The 20,234-nt window shown below is 29.9% G+C and overlaps 1 protein-coding gene across 1 annotated transcript; it reads right to left on the reverse strand.

The window, feature by feature from the left end:
* Positions 1–3,045: 3,045 nt before the first annotated feature.
* LOC124940575 (heparan-alpha-glucosaminide N-acetyltransferase-like) lies at positions 3,046–8,665 on the reverse strand. The gene is made up of 13 exons (XM_047481102.1): positions 8,387–8,665; positions 7,894–8,031; positions 7,724–7,805; positions 7,285–7,361; positions 6,906–7,012; positions 5,688–5,820; positions 5,463–5,579; positions 5,293–5,384; positions 4,278–4,344; positions 4,131–4,209; positions 3,946–4,037; positions 3,660–3,803; positions 3,046–3,235 (listed from the first exon to the last, which is right to left on the reverse strand). The coding sequence occupies exons 1-13, from the start codon at positions 8,594–8,596 to the stop codon at positions 3,095–3,097; spliced, it is 1,479 nt and encodes a 492-aa protein (XP_047337058.1). The 5' UTR covers positions 8,597–8,665; the 3' UTR covers positions 3,046–3,094.
* Positions 8,666–20,234: the final 11,569 nt, after the last annotated feature.

Below are 20,234 nucleotides of genomic sequence, written 5' to 3' on the forward strand. Positions count from 1 at the left end.
ATCCTAATTATAGTATTTCAGCCAAGTATAATTGAGAACTCAGAGTGATGAAGATCAAAAACCTAGAGACTAACCCACCAATCCATTTTGGGATTGAGATTCAAAATTCAAATCAAAGCATATTTGAAAACCATTAATGTGTAAAACTCGCATCAAATCTAATCTGAGCTGCATAACTCTAGTTTTACTAAAATTTCTATTGTATTAATTTTTTAAATTTTAGTTATTTTTTTTTGAACTATTTAGTAAATTAATGTGTAACGATAGACAAGATTCTTGTTTGATGTGTATTATGACTATTTGATCATCTCTTGTTTTCTAGACTATTAATTATTTTTATTTATTTTTATTTGTAATGATACAACTCGCGGTTGGGTTGGGAATTTTCAGCCCGCCGGGATGAGGGGGCGGCCCGTCGTCTACTCGTCAAACGATGGGTTTTGGTGGGTATGCCCGCGCCCACCATGGGTTGGCCCGTCTGACCGTTCTACTCACTGAGGGTAACCTTCTTGGTGATATTAACAACTGTCACCGAGAACAACCATCTGTTCTCAAAAATATTAATATCATCGAGAACAAGGGATGGTAATGGGGCGGTTCGGGGCGGGGAATGCAATTACCATTCCAGTCCCGTTTTAATTTCGGGGATTTTTTTAATACCATCCTCACCCCGTTCGGTTTTTTTTCGGTTTCGGAGAATCTCGCGGGGCACCGTTAATAATTTTTATTTAAAAATAAATAAATAAATATTATACAATAAAATTATATAAACCAATTTTTTAATATAATATATATTATAATATATTAAAAATTTATATTATTATAAAAAATAATTTTAATACTCTTATAAAATATAGTAAATAAATAAATATATTGATGATTTAATATATTTAATTATGTTTATGGTATTCGGGGCAGAATCGGGGTGAAAACGGGGTGAAATCGGGGCGGGGGACACAAATACGATTCCCGCCCCATCCTCATTCGATTTCGGGGAAAAACCGTCCCAAATGGGGCAATTCAGTTTGATTTTCACGGGGCGGTTTCAAATTGTCATCCCTATCGAGAACATTCTTTCACTCTCGACGACAATTCTCGTTAATTGTGTTTTTTACTAGTGATATAAGAATTCATTACCCTAATTTTTTTTTTTGTTTCAAATCTACTCTACCAAATCATAAACCACCACGATACCAGTTTAATAAAACGATGCAGTTTTGAATAATAAAAAAAATAATAGTGTGATCCTCCAAATAAACCCTTCTAAAATAATCTCTGCCACTCTTCGTCAATCAATTCGTATGTTGTTCACCTATCTCCATCGTTTTGATTCACCCGATGTTCTCCGTTGCAACGGATCTTTCCTGTTTCTCTAAGTCCTTCAAGGTTTTATCGTTGCAACCAAAAGTTCTTCAAGGCTTCTTTATTTCACTATTCTTCTCTTTTGGAGGAATCAGAGGCGTGAAACAGTTTTCACGCTCGTCACACCACTAGAAAGTTTTTTTAAGGTTTTATCGTTTTTCTTCCTTTTAGGTAATTCATATTTGCATTAATGAGTTTTAATCATATTGTTGATTTGAAGAATTCGTTGGATTGAGCTTCGTTGAAGTTTATCTCCATTATGTTATCCTTACAAATTTAAAATAAATACCAAGTTTTCTTTATAAACCAAATTCATACATCACATGTTTAGAAAGACAAAACAAGATCATTGAATCTCCGTTAAAATGGTTTGGGTAGTTTAGTAGTACCTAAATCTTTCAAGTAAGGTAATGTTCATTAGCTAGCCCATTTTGTTGAGGAATTCATTTACATAAAGTGTCTAACATATGTTAGAAAATCTATTATTTGTGATTTGATCTTTGTAATGTTGCTTAATTCTTTGAACTCCCAAGACTCACCCTGTTTTGTCTTTCTTTATGTTGACAAGAAATCCAGCGAATTCTTTTTCTTTTTTTATTCTTTTTGGCATCATTGTTTGGTTTCTCTTTTATTTATTCAAGGATTCTAATTACTAGATGTGATCTCTTGACCTCTACTGCAATTGAATTATAAGTATGGTCGTTATTATTTTGGAGGCAGTTAATTAATTTTTAAACTTTATTTATAGATACTCAATAATAATTTAAGTATTTTAACAATTTGTTAGTATAATTAGTTTTTTTACTAGTATAATAGCCTTAATAGGTTATTTATAAATATTTTATTTTTTATTCAATTAAAATATTTTTGATTCAATTAGTTGATATCTTATAAATTATAAGAGATAGTTTATGTTAGATACTATAATGTAACATATGTGCTTATGCGGAAATAATGAAGGATCTAGATAGAGATTTTTGTCATGTCATAATTGTCAGGTATGTTTCCTTGTAAATTTGCAATTCCTTATATTTGGAATTACTTGGACAGGATTTTCAAACATGTTGTATCAACCAAAATTTTGCTATAGAACTAAAAATATTATACCTAATTTGTTATGGCGTGTGAATGAATAAATTGTGAATGAATAAAATGTGGAGATCAAGAAATTAAAAGTTAGCACTTGGCTTGGGACGCATACATCGAGAATAGACAGAAAATCTAAATGGATTTGAATTCCCCGCTAAAAACTTAAATCAAGACAATGTGAATATGTGATAACTGTTGTACTGTTAATTCAAAAAATTTAATTAGATGTATTGTGACTTATTAATGGATAGTAATCATAGTATTAGATCAATGTTTTTGTTGAAGACAATAACATTTACATGCATCCTTCTTTGTACTTTGTGATAATATAAATATAAATATAAATATGTCTAGAATAAAAATTAATAATTTTGGTTAATTGCTAAATTTAGATTTTTTTATTTATTATTATATGTATAAATACATTTGTAAATTTTAAAATATATTAATATTATATTTATTTTAAAAATTCACACAAAATAAAATATAAAAATGTTATTAATGCTACACCAAATGAATTATTCAAATTCTTTTATAAAATTTTAAAATAACATATTTTACTTATTATATATCTTATATAAATTTAGTTCATGATTATTACTTATTTATTTATTATATATTTACAAACTATATAACTATTATTCTATAGTTTTATGTATATCCTCCTGAAATGCAGGACGCCAGCAACAAGACCCCAAAATAATATCTCAAACAGTACAAATATAAGGGTACCCCACTTTTCTGAATGAAGCATAACCTGCAACAACTTCTCTGTCCCATCAACCTGCATTAACTAGATTCATGTATAAACTTGACCAACCCAATCAAAACCAATCAAAAAAAAGTATTAGCTAATAGACTGAATTTGGTTTTGGAATGATGCATAACATGTGAGATTCAATCTCGTATTCTCACGTCATTCTCGACACCATTCATTAAACCAAATTTTCACTCTATCATTAAACCAAATTCTCACCCTCTATCATTACTGGAATGATGCATAACATGTGAGATTCAATCTCGTGTTGTCACGTCATTCCCGATACCATTCATACAGTTTTTTTCATGTCTTAAAAATTAATTTGTTTTCCTTTTTCATTTTACAAGTCTACTTTTCATACAAAAAAAAATACCAATTGAAGTGGAGGGTTTCTTCAAAGAAGGACATTTGTATTTTTATGTAGATTTTGTGAGAGGAAAGAATATACCAGGTTGTTTTCAGGTGAATGCCAATAGAAACCTTGCACTGCAGCTGGGAAAATTTCACATGCAGCTAAAGCATAAATGATGAGAGCATTCATTCCCATCCACTGGAACACTCTTGTGGGTTTTGTTATATGTTTGATGTCAACCTACACCAATGAAGTATAATAATATCTTATTATGAGAATGAGAATAATTATATTTCAATAAGATATTGTATCCTATAAATAAATAGACAATCTCTCTTATGCAAGCAATGAAGTATAATACTATAATCTCGAAGGAGCTTACTATGTAAAAGATAACTGTTAACAACAAACCCGATACCCCAGCTGTAATGCACATATAACTCAGTGTGTAGAGCGGTTTAGATATTGGAATACCTGAAAAGTATAATCTCAATTTTCATATAGAGAAGAAATAAAAGATGAGATTATAGGGAAGGAAGGAAGGAACTCTTGACACTTATATTTTACCTAATACATTCAAAGTAAAGCCTAAGATTAGTAGAGGGAAGGACCCAATTGACCACAAACACAGCCTCTGCATATGTCCCTGTGACAAAATAGCAAGTATTTTAAGTACATGAGGTGGATAATGGTCTCAAGACAATGGAACCTCACCTTAAAATGCAAAACAATGTGTCCATAATGCACACCAACAAAGCATGTGACGGAAGCCATCATAGAGCTTAGAAAGAAAGAAAAGAGAGGGGAATGAAGGAGATTCAACAAATAGAACATAACTAGAAGATAAGTTTAGAGCAAATACAAAGATTAATATAAATAATAATATAAGAAATCCGATTAGCTCATCACAATTAGATGTTTTGATCCATCAATTGTCTAAGACCTTGTTTGATATGGGTTAATTGAGACCCCCACAATCATTGACCTTCAACTTAAGGCGTTCTTATTGAAAATCAAACATGTGACCATTGGTGTCTCTCAAGTAAGACTCTTACCACTTGAGCTACTCTAGTGGATTAAGAGTTATTTGAGAGTTAATTTCAAATAACCCACTATTCCATCAATAATTTAGTTATCATCAAATAAACAACCAAAAAAATATACCGAATTTGTCGATTTCTCATATCGAGCCTCATATAATGTCAAGATGATAGCACTGTGAAGGATCCGGGGTCCGGGCGATTGAAATTGTTGAAGGTTCTCCGATTTCTCTCCAACCAAATTAATAACAATTTATTATTTCATCTAAATAATTAAGTACTTATTTGAATTAAATTTATTTGATAACTATTATTTAAAATCACTTAACTTAACTCAATAATCTAGTAAGAGAGATCAAATTGACAACTTTAAACCTAAAATTAAATTAGGTAATTATAAGGGTAAAGTAGACTAAATATTTTCCCGAAAATAGTTCCACATTTTTAGCACTTAAAATTTAGGTATTTAAATTTGATTTTTCTAACATTTGTTTTGCAGTGATTAACTAAATCAACATTTGAAATCCACAATTCATAATTCTAACACTTAATTTTCAATTTTATGTAAAAGCAACTACATCATGAGCCACCATTTTATAATTACTTATGTGAATCATGATGCTAACTAGAAATTTCACCACCAACAATATTTTATAAGAGTAAAATTCAAATAAAGTTAGTAATCGAACCTTAAGATGCCCTCGGGGTCAAATGGGGCAAGACACCATGCTGGTGAATTTGGTGGGAGAGGTCCATAATCAGGAGATTTGATGCTGCAATCCTATACACAAGGGAAAATCATAAGTGCATTCCATAAGTGCTCCAAGACCAAAATTTATGAATATTTAGCTTAAATGACCTTTGTCCTTCTGTAAACTGGATGTTGGTAAAGATGTTGTACACCTAGAAAAAATCTATCAACTAAGCCAACCGCATTACAAGGAGGGTCGAGACTTCCCCTTACTCCACATTGCACCTAAAATACAAACATAGCTACTTTTTAAGGGTCAGTTCAATGATATTTTCTTTATTAGGATTTTGATGTTCACTTGAGTCAAATTTCAAGACTCGGTTCCTAACTCACAGTTTGTGTATCAGATATATTTTTCAAAACTGAAGAGCTGTTGTTTGCATTTGGAGCTTGAAAAGTCCAGCTTGGAACATATAGGCCATAAACTAAGCACATGTAAACCAAGCTGAGCAAGACGGTGAAGATCCTGCGGTTGAAATGAAGGATTAACATGAAAAGAAAACAATATATCTAGTAATGTGAAGAAAAAATAGATAACTCTTTAAAAGTTCAATATGATATTTATTTAAATAAAATATATTTGCTAAGAATAATTTGAAATTATTTGCGAATTGAAGTTATTAGAACTGTAAAAAGAAAATTATTGAGGAACAACGAGATAAAAATAGCAATAAAGTAATACAAACAGATTGCATAAAGGAATGAGATAGTGGTAAAAAAAGAACTACAGCTTCTCCACTGTAAGTTTTCTTTTTCTCTTTTTCCTGTCATGCTTTGTAATTGTGTTTAAAACACTATTTCATTCATTCCAAAACTGAAAAACAACTCCAACTTAGGTTTTCAGTAAATAATTGAAGATCCTTCTCAAGATTTTGTAGACAAATTCATCTGATACATTTTCCATCACAAAAGGACTTCCACAGAAAAATATTGCTCCAAACATCTCATTTTGTTTGCCACAAATCTCATATTTTATTTTTCATATAAAATTAATTGGTCTCCTGAATAATATCATAGCCTTATACTTCATATGTTACAAAAAAAAAAAATCAAAACCTCCTATTTTCAAGAAAAGGAATAAATTAGCATCATAATTACATCACCTCTTTTGTCAAACTAAACCATAAGCATTTGTCTCCTTTTCTCTTTGTTGAACCTTCAGTCTAAAGATGAGGTCTCTAGTCACTAGCCTAAGTTTAGTAACAAATACATTTGTGGGTTTACTAGGTCAACACAAGCTTAATAAAAAAACGTAACAAGACTAAATGAGAACAATAGTGTGAGATTCAGGGAATAGATACTTTAAAATTAATAAATTTTAAGAGTATTTGTTTTCTTAACGTCACTGATCCAATAATAAACAAGGAAAACTTCATTCTCCCAAGCAGTTAAGTCATCTTGAGGTTAAAGGGGCAACAAATGTAAGAAGATATATCTACAATACAAGGTACATCAGAACATTTATAAACTCTCTATTATCTAGATCTCTGAAAAGATGGGACTAATCTAAAGGAGTTGGTGGATAATCTAATTTTATTGCATTAAACTTACCACTGAATATAATGTCTTTTCACAAATGTTACTGCTGAATCAACTGCTATATCTCGAACTAGCCAAATCTCGAAAGCCGAAGCCACTAGATATCCCATTGAAATCCTCTGTAGATTGCAATAATAAAATCTTAAGAGAGCAGGGAAGTGACAAATAAAAAAAATGTATTGCACATCCACAAGAACATAAATGGAAGAAATCTCCTTCACAAAAAATGACAGCAAGGAATGATAATGTAACAAATGGTCAGAAACAAGGAGAAATCAGCATCTAAATTGAATCACAATAGCAGCTTCAATCACCAGTCTCAGATAGGGTCAGTATAAATGCATATCTGAGTATAAATAAAAAGCAACAGCTTGCAGTGTATGGGAGTTACCTGTAGCACACCCATCCACCTAATTTTGGTAACATCAACTCCATAAGATAAATTCCCACGCCCATGGAAATAACCACCTACAAATACATTGAACTAATTACTCGGATATTTGGTAACCAGTTCCATTTATATGTTCAAAATGAAATACTATTGTTTAATTTATTATAAAATCTACAATCTAAAATCACACATTATTTACTATTTACATACTTTATTTTTTCCTTTTATTGAATAGGAGTATTCTATAAATATTTTAACATTACAAAATCAACTCAAAATCCACATAATCAATCACCCCCCTTAACCAGATAACCTTGTATGTAAGTATTCAGTTCAATCAATGTACAGGTTTATCAACACAAGAAACACATTCGATCAATTCTATGTACCCTTTTTTTCCTTTCAAACAAGCAAATACAGCCTTTGATCTGCAGAGTACCTTGCAATAAGACGCCCAACAAGAAAAGCTTAATAGCTCTCAGAAAGGCTTTCCTCGTAGCTAATTGTTTTCTGGAGGTTTTCTGATAAAAAAAAAGGCAGTCTATAAATCAACTAAAATATTGTGCCAAGCAATGATGAGGAAGTACAATTAAGAAGCTTTGAGGATACCTTGAATGTCAAACTGATGGAAATTCCAACACTAAAAAGAAAAAATGGCATAACAAAGTCCGCAAGTGTCAGACCGAACCATGGAGCGTGGTTTATTATCGGGAAAGCTCCTCCAGCATCATCCACTAAAATCATGAGCTGCCAATGACAAACAAAGTTCAACCAGAGTCAAATTAGGCGCATCATGTATTTGCTGCAACTGATGAGTGGCGACGATGTGGTAGGTTTACGCTTTTTCCTTATCAAACATGAAAGAATAAGCGAAGAAAGTAGAATAAAAACAAATATAGTTCATCCTACTTCGTGCAGCCAAAATTGTTTCGTTTATCTGAGAATATCTCGTAAAAGTTGAATTTCTTTAACAGAAAGAAACCTAACATTATTGAGATTACGAATCTCAAGGCCGCGAGTAAAAAATGAGATAAGGCATAATAATTGATTACAATCTCAGCACAAATCGGTCTAAGGACGGACGAGCTTGTTTACTACGTACAGCGATGGTGAGGCCTCGAAAGACATCAAGAGATGCAAGCCGGTGATGTGATTCAACTGACCTAGATTCAGATTCATAACACTCAATCAACGACATCGAGGGAGCTATAGAGTCTCCTCCACCAACGGCGTGCTCCGATTCTGCGAGAGGAACAGAAGACAGTGAGCTTTGTAGAAGAGGTAACCGTTGATCTTCATCATCAATCTCCATTGTGGAACTAGAGAAGTTGGCGAAGTGGAATGAATGACTAAAAAGATAAAGTTCACCGCCATCGCCATTAAAGCATTTCAAGCTTGTTTGATATGAGGTTTACTCCAAATCATTTCAAGTCATTTTTTTTTCATTCAAATCACTCTTATTATTCTATAATATTAAATATAACAATATTAAGCTATATTTTCAATTCATTTTTTAAGCTTGAAGGAATTTTTTTTTCACATCAAAGTTGATTTGATCTTGGGTTATTTATAATTTTTTGTTTTTAATATTTCATTATAAATTCAATCATAAATTAAATGTTTTTTATTTTATTCTAAATTAATTTCAATATTAAATATAACTCACAAGGTATCTCATGCTAAGAGTATGCTTAAATAGACGTTTTGTGTTGAAGTTGGGTTATAGGACACCCATGTTAATTCCCCTTCATTTAAAAATATATATATATATATATATATATATATATATATATATATATATATATATATATATATATATATATTAAATATATAAAATATTTAATAAATATTTTTTTAGAAAATTAAGATATTTTTTTAAATAATTCAAATATTTTCTTCAAATCATATTATTGAAATTATTAATTTAAATAAGAAAATAATATTAATTTATTTTTTTATTTATAGATTAAATTAAAAAAATTTATCCAAATATAATTTTAAAAAATGAATTTTGTTTAAAAGACTTATACACTAATAATATAATAAAATAAAATAAAGTATATTTTAATATTTTATTTAATTAGTAGTGACTTAATTGATTAAAGAAAAAATAAAAACTTAACATAGTATTCGTAATGTTATTATCTTTTATTAATTAAATGATTTTTTATCACTCAATTAAAATATTAAATACATTTCATGAAATCTAAATTTAAATAACTTACAGCTTATTCATTCCATTTTATTCAGTTTATTATCATATGATCGATAACTCTAGGTGATATAATTTTTTACTCGATATAAAAACACGAACCCGAACAAAAAAAAAAATCATATAATTTTAAGTACAAGTCGAAATTAAGTGAACTTATTTAACATGATTAATAAACCCGTTAAAATTTGGTCGTCTTGTTTTAATTTTGTTTTCTCTATATGGTTTTGTTATTTATGTTCTCCTCCTCTGTCATGGTTTAATTTCTCCAACTTTAGTCCTATATCCATCACTCCTTTTTGTAGGATCGTTGAAAAATTTGAAGAAAATAACCATGTAATGGATCTTTACGATTATACAAATATTCAATTTAAGAAGTAACGGGGCTGTAAGCACTAAAATTCTATCACTCTAATTTATTAATTTTAAATAATTATTTTTATAATTATAAATTTAAAATAATTAAAATAAGGGTCAAAACAAATAATTATTTGAGATTTATTGTGTGAATTAATTCCAAATTAATTATATAATCCAAATTAAAATCTTAGATAAAAACAAAATAAATAATTATTTTAGAGGTTTGGTGTGGGATATCATTGTTCAAGGTTCTTAGCATTGGCGGCTAGAAGCGAATTCCGAAATAAAGTTATATATGTTAAATTTTAAAATAATTAAAATTTGAGATAGTTAAATAAAAAAAATATTATTATAATTGCTTTAATATATAAACAGGTGGAGATGGATCAAGAGAGAATAGAGGGATCAAATAACAACAAAACAAAAGAAAGAGGCGAGACATAAAGAAAAATGTTGCTTGCCTTTAATCAAATATGAAAAAAACTTGTTGGCTTTTGATCAACTTGTTGTTGCCCTTTGATACTGTTGCTTTCATAAATAAGAAAAAAACAAATAGCTTGATTTTGGGATTAAGGGAGGCTTCTCCATTCTTCCATCTGACGTGGACCACGTGACAACTTTCTCGATAATTATGGACATGTATTCATATTTATTTTAAGTAAATTATTTTCCCACATTTCCCATATTTTCAATCGCTCTATTTTTTAATTAACTCAAAAATTACTTATTTATTCTTTTCATTTTTATATATTACATTTCTTATCTTATTTATTTTACTTATTTTATTTTATTTAATTATTAATTTTTTTATCATTAAATATAATTAATTAATTTTTAATATTTTTTTCTATTTTATTTATTTAATTAAAAATACAAAATATTATTTATTTTATATTATAATTGTTTAAAATATATAAAATATTAAAGTGTATCTTGATTTAATAAAATATAAATATTTAATATTTTATTATATTAATTATATATATATATATTAAAATACTTATAAAAATAATAGTTGAATGATTAAATTTTTTTTATAAATAAATTATTTATTAAATAATAATTAATAATTAGTCTAATTATTATTATTTTAATTAATAATATTATATTTTATTAAATTAGTACACATTTCAATATTTAATATATTTTAAATAATTATAATATAATAATAATAATATTTTGTATTTTTAATTAAATAAATAAAGTTAAAAAAACATATTAAAAATTAATTAATTAATTATATTTAATAAAAAAAATTAATAATAAAATAAAATAAATAAAATAAGAAAGGTAAATATATAAAAATGAGAGGGATAAATAAGTAATTTTGGAGTTAATTGATGAGTGAAAGTGGAGTGGGAATATGGGAGGGGTGAGAAAAGCACCTCCCTTATTTTAATGATTTAAATTAAAATATCAAACATAAATACAAGTTTAGGATTTGAAAATGATTAAATAAACAAAAAGTGAAATCCATTTTTTCATAGCCAAAATTTTATGACGTAGACTTCATTATTTAAATATAGTGTGAAAATTTGACGAAATAACCCTGATAATAGGGATATTTCCAAATTTAGCACAGGCACGATAAATTTGGAAAGATAACCTTTTACCATGGGCAAAAGACACTTTTACCCTTAATTAAAAAAATGGGTTTAGTTATTTCCCTCAATCCTTTTTCCCTCTCTCTCCTCATTCCAGTTTCTCTCTCGACCATTTCTCTCATTTCAGTTTCTCCCCTGAAGATCAAAGCGAAGCAACGAAACGAAGGAAGTCGATCGATCAACTCCCCAAGGTAACGCCGGAATACCTTCATCATTTCAGGTGAGTTATGCCCGTTTTTCCGTTGTTTTTCTTGTATGCATGCTGAAACAGAAAATGGTTTAGGATTTAGGGTTTGGTTTAAGATTTTAGATGACGGCTGAATGATTTTAGGGGTGGTTGAATGATTTAGGGTTTAATATCTATCTGTCGTAGGCGTCGCAGGCGAAAATGCATCTGTCGCAGGCGAAAATGCATTTGTCGCCTACGAATATGCATCTGTCGCCTACGAAAATTGCGCATCTGTCGCCTGCGAAAATTGCGCATCTGTCGCCTGCGAAAATTGTGCATCTGTCGTCTGCGAAAATTGCGCATCTGTCGCCTACGAAAATTGCATTTGCATGTGTTGGGTTCTTGTTGTTATTGCCCTTTGTGTTTTGTAAGATAAAATATCATTTTTTTCTTTTTTGTTTTTTTTCAAGGAAAGTGAACCCTACTTCCCTAAAGAAGTACGGTGATACATGATAAATATGAACGGGCAGGATATGAAAGCAAGACAACTTATGGCGCCGTTCTCTGTCTCTAAAGGTGGTCCGGTATTGCACTCGAAGGCTGACCGGAGAGATCAGATAAAATAGTGACCGGAGTTCTTCTTTAGAATTTTGCTTATTGGATTATACGAACTTTTCTGGGGTTAGATGGAATTGTATAATCAATAGTTTCTTCTCTTTGTAACTTTGCTCATACACAATTCTAATAACAATTTCTTTCTTTTTCTTAAACAAAAATTGAATGTCATTAAACTAGAATCAAACTAGCCCAGAAAGTTGATTTAACTCAGTAAGTGAGTGACATGATCTACACAAGATACCAAATAGAAAAGAATACAATATTGCATTGGTTCTTGAAAGGACACTAATATCTATTGACCAATAGAATAGAAAACATTTCTTTGATACTCTAATTCATTATTGTGTTACAAAAGGAAGAATAGAGTAGTTCAATGAGCATTCTTTTCTCAAGGAATCCATCAAGAAACCTTGAGAATTTCCTGAAAAGCCTTTTGAGGAATATCAACAGTGCCCACTCGTTTCATCCTCTTCTTTCCTTCTTTTTGCTTTTCCAATAACTTCTTTTTTCTCGACGCATCCCCTCCATAACACTTTGCCAACACATTTTTTCTCATGGCCGAAATCTTTAATTAAAGACAAGGAAAAACAATAACAATGATAATACATCCTCAAAGATGATGATATAACAACCAAGTAAGTAATATGAAGTGTAATAACATGACCCACATACCTATGAAACACAAAGCAGAGAACAATAACTAACAGGAGGTAGTTGATTATATCGAAAGAGATATAGATGGGAACTTACTCACTAGAAAGAATAATTGTCGCTCTAAAAGTTGGCTCCCAAGTAGATACCACGCAGTATTTAGGGTTTGATGTTAACATAGCAGGATTTTGGACTTCTAGTTTGCTAAAAACGGGAAAGAAATTAAAAGATACAACTTTTTTGTTAACCCAAAAGAAATTCCCTCTCGGTTATAGAAACTCTATGAAAGTGTGTATTTTACATACCTTCCATCTGAATATTCAAAGATATATGGTATAGTGGGAACAATGAAAATGACATGAACTTCATGCTCCTACATTCAATAAAATGATGGAAGGAAATGATGCTTAGCACGTAAAATAAATTCCATTATGTACTTAGGCTCATAAGAAAAATTGCAATAACAATAACTTATAACGCAAAATTGTAAAACTGAGGTAATTAAGACCTGTTCAAGGCGCTGATGAAAAACATCCATGTAATCAAGCCTAAGAAACCACGCCTGAAAGTGGAACCAGGCAATAATAATCAGTTCATTTGTATTCACCAAGTACCTCTTACAAACGAGACACTCACATCACTTGACTTGTCCTAACCTAAAACTAAGACCAAGTGCAATATTGCTTTCTCTATTCACTTGGACGCTAGCATCATTGCATGTTAGTCCATGTGCTTTGCAGGCTTGAAACCTAAGAATTAAACATCAAGTTTCAATACATAAGGGAATTAGACAATTCAAAGTAAATTGAGTTTAAAGTACCAGGAAGGGCATCGACAATGAAGCGCTTCCGGTAAACAGTATCACCCACACGAGCCTCTTTAGTTGATCGCATACCGGTTACAACATATCCCACTTGCCCTTTTTAGAACCTTTGGAACTTCTATTGCAATTTTCTTAGGCGACAGATGCGCAATTTTCGCAGGCGACAGATGCGCAATTTTCGCAGGCGACAGATGCGCAATATTCGCAGGCGATAGATGCATATTCGCAGGCGACAGATGCATTTTCGCAGACGACATATGCATTTTCGTCTACGACAGATGGATATTAAACCATAAACCATTCAACCACCCTTAAAATCATTCAGTCGCCATCTAAAATCTTAAATCAAACCCTAAATCCTAAACCATTTTCCGTTTCAGCATGCATACAAGGAAAACGACGGAAAAACGGGCATAACTCACCTGAAATGATGAAGGCATTCCGGCGTTACCTCGGGGAGTTGATCGATCGACTTCTTTGATTTATGGGTTCGCTTGGATCGTCGGGGGAGAAGAAAAAGAGAGATTTGAGGGTCGGGGGAGAAAGAGGAGACATGAATGGAGAGAGAGAGGGAAAATGGATTGGGAAATAAAAAAAAGGGTATATTTTAATTAAAGGGTAAAGATGTCTTTTGCCAATGACAAAAGGTTATATTTGCTAAATTTATTCTAGCTATGCTAAATTTGGAAATAACCTTATTCATAGATAAACAAGTTCAGGATTTGAAAATGATTAGATAAACAAAAAGTGAAATCCATTTTTTCATAGCCAAAATTTTATGACGTAGACTTCATTATTTAAATATAGTGTGAAAACTTTTTTCCGAGTTTTAAAAAATATCGAACTCAATATAATTTTTGATAAAACTACGAACACTTGTACAAATGTTTTATTGATTTTAAATTAAAAATTAATTCACTACTCTTTAATCAAATAAATAATTTTAAAAATAATTTATTTTTAATTAATTTAAAATCAATATTTATTTTATTAATGGTAAGTTGATTATTTTAAATTTAAAAGATTATTTAGAATTGATAAAAATGAATTATTGTTATAATTAATTTTAAAACATCAAAATACATTTTTGTATAATTTTTTAAATAAAAGATTTTCTACATACAAATTGAGGCTAAATAAATTTCTAAAAATCCTAACAAAAAAACATTCTTAGGGAAAATGGATTTTTAGGGGTTACAACTTTTTTGGAGACTCTATTGGGAATTAAATTGTTTAACTCGAAAATCAAAATTTTGACTATTAAAAGAAAATATATTTTTACGATTTCAAACCTCGATAATAGACCGGCTTAAGATTTATCTTGATAATTGTTTAGACATGAATGATTAAAATGGTACATAAGTTATCATCTTCAGGACTATACCAAAGTATCAAAGGAATGATGCCCATACTTTTAAAGATTGTCTATGAGAAATGATAACTTGTTACAAATCGAACAGTATTGCGAGAATTTAAACTAAAATACTCGGGATCCATATTTCCCTTTGGCAATGATATCATTAAAAAAAATATAATCATTTATATCATTAATTATTTTTAAAAATAATATTATAATTTTTAAAAATAATAAATAATCATAAGAAAAAATATATATCTATATTATATTAAAATTATCATATATATATATATTTTGAAGTTATGTTATTATTATTATTTTATTATTATAATAAAGAGAAATGATTGAGGGAGATAATTTGGTTAAGAAAATATGAGAGAATAACCACGTAATTTAATTTGTTGAAAAAATCAAATAATTTATATTTTTCTCTCTTTTGTTCTATTTTTCATTTTTTCATCCCAAATTTACTCCTCTATCACTCCTCTATAATAAATTTATAAATATATATAATTATTTGATAATTAAATAAAATTATATAAATTTTTATAAAGAGAAATCAAAAATAAAGGAAAATAAAAAATTTAAATAAAGGAGAGAGAATAAATAAAAAAAATAAAAATAAATAATAAAAATATAAAGAATGTTAAGATTATAAGTAAACTCAAAGGAGAAGGTTAATTAGAAAATAAATTTATATGTAAATATTTGATTATGTTATATACGAATAATAAAAAAATAAGAGAGAGGCAAGTGAGAGATTCTTATTATTTATCGAATATGTACACTTACAACCTATCATAAATAACTAAAAACAAAGAGTAATAAATATAGAATACGAAATAAAAGGTCTTTATTAATGATGAAATATAAAAGACTAAAAGGTCATACATAATGGTATCCATATTGCTTCATTAAAAACCCTTAGATGTCATTTGCATATTGCCTCATTAAAAACCTTATCAAGAAAACTCAGTGGGATAAAACCATGGTGAAGGGAAAAAAGTACAGTACGTATGCTTAGTGAGATTATACTCCCCTCTTTGTAACATCACTTTATACTCTTGAATCTCCGCATACCAACTTTATACACTAGTTTTTCAAAGGTCGTAGTAGGCAATGCCTTTGTAAATAGATCTACTAGATGAACGAATTTGATGAACATCAATATCACCTTTCTTCTGGAGATCATGAGTGGAAAAGAATTTTGGTCATATGTATTTCGTTCTATCGACTTTAATATAATTGATCTCAACCACACACATTCTCGACTTGCTTCATGAATAGCTATGATCACTAAATGATTTATAGATGTAACGATAATTGTTTGTTTCATAGATCTTCATGATATAGTTATACCACTATATGTGAATACGTAACCCGTTTGAGACCTACCATTATGAGAATTAAATAAATATCCTGCATCTACGTACCCAATCAATTCAGCTTCACATACATATGGATAATATAAACCCATGTCCATAGTTCCTTGAAGGTACCGAAAAATATGTTTAACTCTATTATAATGTCTCTTTGTCAGTGAAGAACTATATCTCGCTAGTAAATTTACTACAAATGATATATCGGGTCTAGTATGACTAGCTAGATACATTAACGCTCCAATAGCACTGAGATATGGTACTTTAAGACCAATTAATTCTTCATCACTCATACGAGGTTGAAATGAATCTTTATTTACATCAAGCGATCTCACGATCATTGGACTACTCAAGGGATGTGCTTTATCCATAAAAAAAACTTGTTAGTAATTTTGATGTATAAGTAGATTGATGGACAATAATTCTATTATCTAAATGATCAAGTTGCAAGTCAATACATAACTTTGTTTTCCCGAGATTTTTCATCTCAAATTCTTTCTCGAGATAATAAATTGTTTCAGATAGTTCATTTGTTGTTCCAATAATATTCAGATCGTCCACATAAATTCCAATTATTATAAATTGTGATACAGATCTCTTGATAAACACACATAAACATATTGGATCATTTTGAAATCCATTATTTAACAAATATTCACTAAGACGTTTATACCACATACGTCTAGATTGTTTCAATCCATATATAGATCTGCTTTAACCGAGTAAATGTCTCAACGATCTGAACTACATGCTTCAGGCATTTTAAATCCTTCAGGGAGTTTCATGTATATGTTGTTCTCAAGGGAGCCATATAAATATGTCGTAACAACATCCATTAATCTCATCTGCAACTTCTCGTGTATTGATAAACTTATCAAATATCTAAATGTTGTTGCATCCACCACATGAAAATATGGCTCCTCATAATTAATATCAGGTCTTTGCGAGAATCCATGGGCTACAAGTCGTGCCTTATATTTGACGATTTCATTTTTCTCATTTTTTTTTCTTATAAATACCCATTTATAACCGATCAGTTTAATGCCTTCGGGGGTACGGACGACAGGTCCAAAAACTTTATGTTTTGCGAGCGGTTTTAATTCAGCTTCAATCGCATCTTTCCATTTTGGCCAATTATTTTTCCATCTGCATTCTTCTACCGACTTTGATTCAATATCCTCATCTTCATTAACAATATCGCAAGCTATAACATATAAAAAATTTCATCGATGTCAATTTCATATTGGTTTCATCTTTTTCCAGTCAAAAATAGTTTATAGAGATCTCTTCATTTTCAGGTACTTGTGATTCTTCCGGAATTATTTTTTCGATGACTGGGGTACTCTTTTAGAGTAATTGTTTCCTCAATTTGAGCCTCTTTTCTTTTTCAAGTATTTTATCTGTGGAATCGACTGGTCTACCACGCTTCACTTGCATTTTAGGCTCGTTAACAATAATGAGTTGTCCTTAAAGAACATCAATCCTAATTGGAGTATTTGCAGCTAGAATATAAGACTTTGTAACTTTTTAGGGTCGGTAAAAGCATATGGAAATTAATTTGCTAAATTTTGCATGTGAATAATTTTTTGGACTTCAAGTTCAGATTGCTTTGTACGAGGATCATAATGAACTAATGATAACTCACGCCAGATTATTTAATTTTCCAACTGCTTATCATTTCATCGAAATAACAATCGGAAAATTGTGCCGTGAATAAATTACCCATCAATGGTTCAAGATATTTAATTATATACGGTGATTCATATCCAATATATATCCCCAATCTCCTTTGAGGTCCCAACTTTGTGCGTTGTGGCGAAGCAGTTGAAACATATACTACACATTCGAAAATTCTTAGATGAGAAATATTTGGTTCCTGACCACAAACCATTTCTAAAGTGGAGACCTCATTCTAATTTGTGGGTCTGATACAAACTAATGTTGCCGCATGTAAAATAGCATATCCCCAAGCTTGTATTGGAAGTTTCGTATTCATAAGCAATGGTCTTGCAATTAATTGAAGACGTTTTATCAATAACTCTGCAATGTCATTTTGTGTGTGAACATGTGCTATTGGATGTTCAATATTTATCCCAATTGACATACAATAATTATTAAAAACTTGGGAGGTGAGTTCTCCAGCATTATCAAGACGGGTAGATTTAATTAAATAGTCTGAGAAGAGAGCTCGTAATTTGATAATTTGAGCAAACAATCTTGTAAATGCTTGATTACGAGTTGATAATAAACACACATGTGATCATCTTGTTGATGCGTCAATTAATACCATAAAATATTTGAATGCTCCACATGGTGGGTGGATATGCCCACATATATTACATTGTATTCTTTCAAGAAATTTTAATGGTTCAACCATGATTTTAGATGATGATGTCCTTATTATTAACTTCCCTTATGAATAAGCAACACAAGAAAATTTATTGGGTAGAAAAATCTTTTGTTTTTCAGTGAATGCCCACATGAATGATTAAGTATTATTCACATCATAATAGTTTCAAGATGTCCCAATCTATCATGCCATGTAATAAAATTATTTTGATTGACAAATTTCTGGTTTGTAACCACATGTATTTTGCCAACACTTATGTTTGTGAGATATAATTCAGGAGAAACTGCGGGTAATTTTTCTAAGAAATATTTTTTTTACGCAAGATGATACTCGTGATAGATAAATATTTTTTATTACTTTCATTTGAAGTCTCAATGTGATATCCACTTCTGCGAATATCTTTAAAACTCAACAAGTTTCTTTGAGACTTGGACGAATATAAACATTATCAACACAAATATTTGTTCCTCTGGGTAATTTAGTGTTTGCTCTTCCGGAGCCTTCAATAATTTTTGAACTATCCGATATCGTATTCATGCATGTCTCATTCATCACCAAAGAAGTAAAAAATCTATTGATTTTCAAAATAGTATGTGTTGATGCACTGTCTACGAAACAACTGCATTTTTCCTTCATCAAGTATTCGCTTCCAGGAATCTTTATTTTTTCTTCATTAAATAAAATAAATATTAATAATAAATGAATACATGAACCGATAATAATAATTCAAACGAGCATCAAACTAAATATAGTCTCGATAAAATATAAGTTTTATTTATTATTATTACTACTACTACTATTATTATTATTATTATATATATATATATATATTTAGACAATTTTATTAAACATTATAGAAGAAACACAAATATTCAATGATCACATTCTAATTTTCATGCTCGACAAGAAAGTCAACTACATCAAACTAGGAGAAATCATCGAGACCAAAAGTTATTTTATCATCATTGGAAGCCGAAACCAAGTTGGTCTCCATTATCATTTTTTCATCATTGAAAACAAAGTTGGTCTCGATGGACCCTTTTCCTTTTAGCGATGCTTAATAAAGATCGATAAAATGTTTTGGCGTACGACATGTACGCGACCAATGACCATTCATACCGCAACGATAACATTTGTTTTCCACAATATTATTGATTTGATCATTTTTATTATCATGTATTTCTTTATTTTTCTTCCCTTTTATCATATGACCACCACCACGTTCACAACCATTTATGCGAGAATGACCTGAAAAATGACCGCGACCACCACCACAATGTTGCCTTCTATAATTATATGATGTCACATACACTTTAGGGAATGGAGTCGATCCAGTTGGACGGGCCTCATGATTTTTCATCAAAAGCTCATTATTCTATTTGGCCAATAATAAACATGATATCAATTCAGAACATTTCTCAAATCAT

This window comes from Impatiens glandulifera, chromosome 5 (genome assembly GCF_907164915.1).
Source record: "Impatiens glandulifera chromosome 5, dImpGla2.1, whole genome shotgun sequence".
Classification (NCBI taxonomy): domain Eukaryota; kingdom Viridiplantae; phylum Streptophyta; class Magnoliopsida; order Ericales; family Balsaminaceae; genus Impatiens; species Impatiens glandulifera.

What these genes read in the sequence shown, in the direction of transcription:
- LOC124940575 (XM_047481102.1), bottom strand. Translation starts at nt 8,596, where the DNA reads ATGGAGATTGATGATGAAGATCAACGGTTACCTCTTCTACAAAGCTCA. An exon ending in CCATCAGTTTGACATTCAAG is followed by an intron (nt 7,806 to 7,893) that starts GTATCCTCAAAG and finishes TTTTTTTATCAG; the next exon opens with AAAACCTCCAGAAAACAATT. An exon ending in ATTCACCTGAAAACAACCTG is followed by an intron (nt 3,236 to 3,659) that starts GTATATTCTTTC and finishes TAGTTAATGCAG; the next exon opens with GTTGATGGGACAGAGAAGTT.